Genomic DNA, 6,854 nt, shown 5'->3' with positions numbered 1-6,854 from the left:
TGCAGCCATCATTGTTGTTTGGCAAGCCCAGGCTGGATTTGAACCTGCCAGCTCAGGTGTATGTGGCTGGCGCCTTAGCAGCTTGAGCCACAGGCACCAAGCCTTGTTTCTACTTTTAGTAGAGATAGGATCTCACTCTTCCTGAGATTTCAAACTCCTGAGATCAAGGGATCCTCCCGCCTGGGCCTTCCAGAGTGCTAGGATTACAGGAGTGAGCCACTGTGTCTGGCTCTCTACCCATCCTTAAAACCCATCTCATTGTAAATGCTGCATCGGCAATGGTGGGGTGATTCAAACCAGGACCACAATATCAGGCCAGACCACAGTCTGAACATGGAAACAGAGCCAGAGGTAGAAGTGTACAGCAACAAGGACAGAAAGCCAAGGGAAGTAGTCTGAGGCGGTATACACCTGCAGGAGAACGAGGTGTATGGAAGCAGGTTGCACAGGGGTCATAGCCAGGAGGCTGCTACCCATTCTAGCTCCTCAGTTGGATGCCACCGTTTTACACAGAAGGAGCCGTTTCCAGTTCCAAACTGCTTTCATACCCACTAACTTTTTGAGTCTTCAAACCCAGTCTGCATGAGCTAAGTAGAGAAATACCATCATCTCCATTTGATTCACAGGCAGAGAAAAGGCCAGAGAGGCGAAGTAATCTGTGTCACACGACTGAATGTCTTTCAGCAGTGTGCTAGAGAAAAGAAAATTTGGAGTCCGGTAGTGTGGGTTTAACGCAAGCAAGCTCTTTGATTTCTGTGCAGCTCTAGTTTTTATTTTTTGTCGCTACCAACTATCATAGCATTTGTCAAGCACCTCTTACAGTCTGTGGCATACAACAAGTGCTCAATTAATAGTCCCTTCCTTTCTTCCTTCATTACCTGTTTTAACATCTCTGAAATCTGTGCTGTTTACACTAGCCCATTGCTTCCTTTCAATGGCTAATGTAATTTTGAATACTCGACTCACCTCTCTAGAAATAGGATTCTTTGTCTATTTTATAAAGGGTCAGGCCAAATTTGTTCTATGGTCTCTTCCAGCGCTGACAACCGAGGCCTTATGAAAATAGCCACCAGTCTAGGGAACAGAGCGGCACGGCCCAGCCCAGGGCTGCTGTGTCTCACATTGTCACCAGGGGGCGCCCGGCACCACTTGCACCTCAGGGGCAGCAAATGCCTTGGCCGTGAAGCTCCGCCGAGGACTTCTCCCAGCTTTAGGGGAGCCATCCCTATCCCCTCCTTCCCCTTTTACAGTCAAGAAGGGAGAGAAAAAGTTCATTTTCTATTTATTTTGTAGATGAGGGAGCTGAGAAAAGCCATTTGATTTCCCTTGATCTCATCATAACAGGACGAGCAATGCAAGATGCCTTCTCGAGTTTCTACTCAGTCAACCGAGCTGCACTCTACGCTTCAGCTGCGGTTTTTTATGGTAACAGCACTCCCCGCAGCGGGCTGCCCCGTCTACCGCTGGAAGACACCGAACCCGGACATACGGTCACCAAGAGGCCTGAGAAGGGTCTGGATCTTTGGCTTTTAGGACAGAAACAGAAAGTAAGCCTATTTCTATAGCCTTCTCCGGCCCACTAACCCCGACCCCCCACCCACGAGGAGGGTAGCTGAAAGCATGATTTGAGCTGAAGATGCCCCCGCCCAACAGAAGCTGAGGAATGAAGCGGTGTGGAATGGAAAGCCCAGGATTCACCTCCATTCCCCAGCAGAGTCGACCTTGGGAATCGTCCCAGGAAGGTCCAGCCACCTCCTCCTTAGCCTAACCACTCGATGCAGAGGGTGGATCGCCTGTGAAAAACCCACTCGCCGTCTCTCTCCTCCAGCTCAGCTCCCTTTTCCCTGTCACATCTGCCACACATCCAGCTCCCACTAGTAGACTCTGGGGCGGTCAGGCCTCAGCAGCTCAGTGAGTCTCACTGGTCTGTAAGTCTTCACTGCGGCTGGGTCTGAGATGGTTGTTTGTCTTCTGCAGTTGGAGTGCTCAGGCGGACTGCTAGCAAAAGCAGCCTGCTCCCTTCCAAGGATGTAAATCTACCTCAGTGTGACACCTGGCCACAAGCTGCTGGAGAAACGACCAGAGGGACTGCCTCTCAGTCTGCCAGAGGCACTGGTGACAAGCTGCAGATGGACTCCACGGCCCCAGCACAAGTCTAAACATTCCCAAGGAGTCTGACAGCTGGCACACGGGTGCGTGTCAACCAAGACCCAAGCAGTATGAGCTCTGGACAGTGTTCAAAGACAACTCCACAAACTGGAGGACTTGCTGGCCAGCTTTGCTCAGTGATATGGGGAAAATATCCAGAGATGGGGAGACAAGGCTCTCTTGTTTATCAGGTAAGAATTTCTCCCTCCACTAAGAGCCACAGTTCAAAAATTGAGTCCTTACCAAGACAACTTCCACACCTCAGACACTGGAGATCTCATGCTGCTCAGGCTTGAAAAAGAGAAAGGCATCTTTGGTATGCAAACATCCTAAGAAATAAAATCTGGAGTCCTGGAGAAAAGAGTGAACATAGATAGGTCCAATTCACAGGGAACACCCGTATGTGGACATCCACCAAGCTTGTCCTGAGGGCAGATCAAAGTTTTATAATTCTGGAGACCCTGAACCTCGCCGACGCTGTGTGCTCCATCACACAAGCACCCACAATGTGTGTCATTTACTGGGTATGCTGTAAATCAGCCTGGACAGTGGTCTTTGCCCAAGGAATTTAAATCAGAACCCACAAAGTGATCCAATGATTTTCATAGAAATGTTCATTCCAGCCCAAGTGCGGTAGCTCATGCCTATAATCCTAGCACTTTGGGGCTCGGCGCCTGTGGCTCAAGTGGCTAAGGTGCCAGCCACATACACCTAAGGTGGCAGGTTCAAATCCAGCCCGGGCCCGCCAAACAACAATGATGGTTGCAACCGAAAAAAAAATAGCCGGGCGTTGTGGTGGTCACCTCTGTTCCCAGCTACTTGGGAGGCTGAGGCAGGAGACTCGCTTGAGCCCAGGAGTTTGAGGTTGCCGTGAGCTGTGATGCCACAGTACTCTACCCAGGGGGATAGCTTTAGGCTCTGTCTCAAAAAAAAAAAAAAAGTCCTAGCACTCTGGGAGACCAAAGCAGGTGAATTGCTTGAGCTCACGAGTTCAAGACCAGCCTGAGCAAAAATTGAGAACCCCCTGAGGCAAGAGGATCTCTTGAGCCCAAGAGTTTGAGGTTGCTGTGAGCTATGATGCCATAGCACTCTACTCAGGGTGACAGACAGAATGAGACTCTGTCTCAAAAAAAAGAAAGAAATGTGCTTTCCATTTCCAAAATGTGCATTTCCAAACTGATAAGGTTCATAAAAATTAAAATAAGGTGGGAGAAAAGTATTGACAGGCTCAAACTAGTAACTCCAGTTTTACTTCAAGAAAAACTGCAGCACAGGTTATAGAAAGGCTGGGAAACATCAGAATATAACACAAGACATTTGCCCAATACAAACAATGGTCTGTGCTTACACCCAGGCGCGCACGCACACACACACACACACACTCATGCACATAAGGCATTGTTCGAAACTGGATCCCGAGTTCCCCACAGGCTTATAGCATGAGAGACAGCAAATGCCCCATGCCCTGAGCCTGGCCACAGCAAGCCACCTCCCCCTGCTGGCACTCTGCTGAAGTTCTGTGGGTAGCATGGCTTTGCTGCTCACTTGCAACTGACTTCTAAGAGTTTCAAAGATGGTGAGGAAGCAGGAGGGTCAAAGGGTCAAGCTCACTCCCCTTCATCCAAACAGACTTTTCATTTTTTGTTTGATGAGGATTAGGAAGAAAGGGGTGAGGATTAGTCATAATTTACAGCCTCTGTCAAAAGCCAGTTCTAAGTCGAAGGGAAGGGAGTAAGTGGATTATGAAAAGAAAACATATGGAGAAAAGAGAGGGCAAAGGACAAACTGCATTCAATAATATTTATTAATTTGAGTTTAAAAGGAAAATAAAGGATCCTTTCTAATGGTTCACCTTCCTATGAACCCAGGAGTTCCCCCAAACCCTAAAGAGGTCTTCCTGCCACTGCCATGAGGTAGATCAGAGGTCTGTGGAAAAAGGGACAGAGGCTGTGCCCGCAGAGGGAGCTCAGGGCAAACCCCAAACCTTGACCTTTTCTAACTTTCTGGCCTCAGAGCCTAGAGACACCGAGTGGTTCATCAGGGTCTTGGCAGCAAAAGGAAGGGAGCCAGGGGTGTTTTCTCTGCCCTGAGCACCAAGCACACAAGTGAACAAGGTGACAATTGCCAGCCCAGACACTCTGGGGCAGCTGAGCCCTGCTACCAAGACAGCAGTGAAGGTCGGGTGGGGTTGGAAAATCTCTTTCAGAAAGAGAAAAAGGAGGGTGGTGAACCCCACTTGGCAGGGACTGCCCATGCCGCTCCATCCGCTCATCAGGCTTTGGAGGGCAGGGTTTACAGCGAGGAGGTTCCAGGCTCCTTGTGAACAGAGGCCAGAGTCTTTCCGAACCTGCTGCTGCTTGTCCTTCAGGCCTACGCAGTAACTCCCCAAGAAGCCCTGGAAATGGACAGAACATACCTTGGGGTGAAGGAGCAGAGGGTGGGAACAAGAACACTGGCAGGAAGGGGTAGAAATCGTGAACGCTGGGAAGCCTATTCAATTACACAAGAGCATCAGGGCACCCCCAAAATCCCACCCCTGACTCCAACCCAGACCAGGGGGGAGGGGACCACAAATGCAGCACTCACGGGTTCCTCCTCGCGTCTGTCCTTCACACTGGAAGTGGATTCTCACCTTCACAGCCACCCAACCTTGGAGAGAAAGCGGAACTGAGGCCGAAGAGATAGGACAGCCACTGGTCGTCTCTTTTAAGTGTGAGAGGCAGGTCGAAATCTTGGCGGCCAAAGAACTGAGCCAGGAAACCAAAACTCGGGCCTATTCCTGCCCTGGGCCCACCTTTGGGTGAAGAAAGCGCCCGCCCGCCCGCCCTCCTCTGCTTCAACCCTAGTGGTCGGATCCGGGAAAGGAAAGGGCCTGGGTCCCATTTTGGTTCCCTGCTCACTGTCCCCTCTTCTCTCCAGGCGAGCCATCCTCCACCTTCTCCTAGCAACCCCCAAATTCATGTTGACTCAGGCAGACACCGAATGCTCCCTGACCCCGAGCCGCCGGTCCCTCCGCCCAGGTCACCTACTCATCGAGTGGCGGGCACTGCCTGGCCTGCTCCGGGCTGCTCAGGGCTGCGGGGGCGCCCGAGGGGACGCGGGCCGGGGCGGCGGCGGCAACGGCGCGGGGCACCTCCCGCCGGCGACGGCACAGAAGACGGCGGAAGGCGCTGCGAAAGTCCGGGCTACGACAGTAGATGAGCGGATTGAAGGCGGAGTTGGCATAGCCGAGCCAGTTAAGGGCGAGGAATGCCGGGCTGGGGACTAGAGATGGGCCCCCGAGGACGCGCAGCACGTTGGCTAGGAAGAAGGGCAACCAGCAGAGAGTGAAGGTGCCCATGATGAGCCCGAGAGTGCACAGGGCCCGATGTTCCCGGAGAGGCAGAAGGCGCGCGGGTCGCCGGCCGCAGGAAGGCACCCCTTCGGGCGAAGCGCACGTCCCCTCCGAGGCTGGGGACAGAGAGCGAGGCGCAGCCGGCGGAGACTCCTCTGGCGGAAAGCGGCCCAGCTCCCCGCGCAGCAGGCGCCGCTGGCGCGTAGCCACAACGAACACTCTCGCGTACACGAAGAGCATCACAAAAAGCGGGAGGTAGAAGGAGACGGAGGAGGAGAGCAGCACGTAGGGCATGTTGGAGGCGAAGACGCAGCAGCGCGGATTGGAGTGGCAGCGCTGCGCCTCGGCGTCGGCCCCTACGCGCCACCACTGGCTCATGATGGGCGCAAACGACACAGCGGCGGATACGACCCACACCAGGACCACGGCTGCACGCGCGCGGCGCTTGGTGACCAGTGCGCCGTAACGCAGCGGGTTAGTCACCGCCAGGTAGCGGTCCACAGCCAGGGCGCACAGGGTTTCGATGCTGGCAGTCACACACAGCACGTCCACCGAGGTCCACAACTCGCAGCCAGTGGCGCCCAAAGGCCAGTGGCCAGTCAGCGCCAAGGTGGCCCCTGGTGGCACTACCAGGAGTCCCACCACCAGGTCGGCTGCGGCCAGTGAAGTCACGAACACGTTGGTCATGGTCTGGAGTCTCGGCGTCCGGGCGATGGCCACGATTACCAGCAGGTTGCCTCCCACGGTGGCCAGCACCGCCACCGCCAACAGCGCCCCGGCCAGTGCCACCGCCCACGGCACCCCTGGCAGCCCACTCGTGTTGGCGGTATTGGGCGCCAGGGTGGGGGCGTCTGACCACGAGGCCAGAGAACTGTTCCCGTGAGGCCACGGAGCCATGCCCTTGTCTTGCGTGGGGCGGGAGGGAAAGAGGGCGGGAGTCTTTCAGATCACCCTGGTCAAGGGAGGGGGCGGTGGGGCGTGGGAGCGACTCCCCCAGCCCGGGCCATCTTCCCAGTTGAGCGGGCGGAACGCGCAGCCTCCCCCCTCCCTACCCTCTTGGTGCCACCACTCTGGAGGGAGGAGTGACTGTGCTTAAAGGGGCAGCGGCCAATAGTCTCAATGGAGGGGCCTCAGGAGCGGAACCGAGAGTGGGTCGGGAGGCAAGACGGATGTTCACCTTCTCCTTTAGCCAAAGCTGGAGTCGCAGATGCCCTGACCCCTCTGCCCCTCTGCCCCCCTCCCACACAGCCCCAGGGGTCAGCACAGCACGCCCTCAGCTCCGGTTTCCTGGAGCTCTGCGCCTGCTTTCCTGGAAGGTCCTACAGCGACACTGGGGAAAGGGGAAGAGAGAACACTCCCACCCCACCCTTCC

At 54.7% G+C, this 6,854-nt stretch overlaps 1 protein-coding gene across 1 annotated transcript; it reads right to left on the bottom strand.

The window, feature by feature from the left end:
• Nucleotides 1-4,499: 4,499 nt before the first annotated feature.
• Nucleotides 4,500-6,560, bottom strand: ADRB3 (adrenoceptor beta 3). The gene is made up of 2 exons (XM_003796294.2): nucleotides 5,178-6,560; nucleotides 4,500-4,543 (listed from the first exon to the last, which is right to left on the bottom strand). Exons 1-2 carry the CDS (start codon nucleotides 6,377-6,379, stop codon nucleotides 4,519-4,521), a joined length of 1,227 nt encoding a protein of 408 aa, XP_003796342.1. The 5' UTR covers nucleotides 6,380-6,560; the 3' UTR covers nucleotides 4,500-4,518.
• Nucleotides 6,561-6,854: the final 294 nt, after the last annotated feature.

The sequence above is a fragment of the Otolemur garnettii genome, unplaced genomic scaffold, assembly GCF_000181295.1.
Source record: "Otolemur garnettii isolate 467f Iridium unplaced genomic scaffold, OtoGar3 scaffold00102, whole genome shotgun sequence".
Lineage (NCBI taxonomy): Eukaryota > Metazoa > Chordata > Mammalia > Primates > Galagidae > Otolemur > Otolemur garnettii.
Note: the sequence above shows the minus strand (reverse complement) of the source record. Positions and strands in the feature narration are given on the sequence as shown.

Coding starts and splice junctions, on each gene's coding strand:
- ADRB3 (XM_003796294.2), bottom strand. CDS start 6,379: ATGGCTCCGTGGCCTCACGGGAACAGTTCTCTGGCCTCGTGGTCAGAC. Junction 4,544..5,177: donor CAGTGCCCGCCACTCGATGA/GTAGGTGACCTG, acceptor GTCCATTTCCAG/GGCTTCTTGGGGAGTTACTG.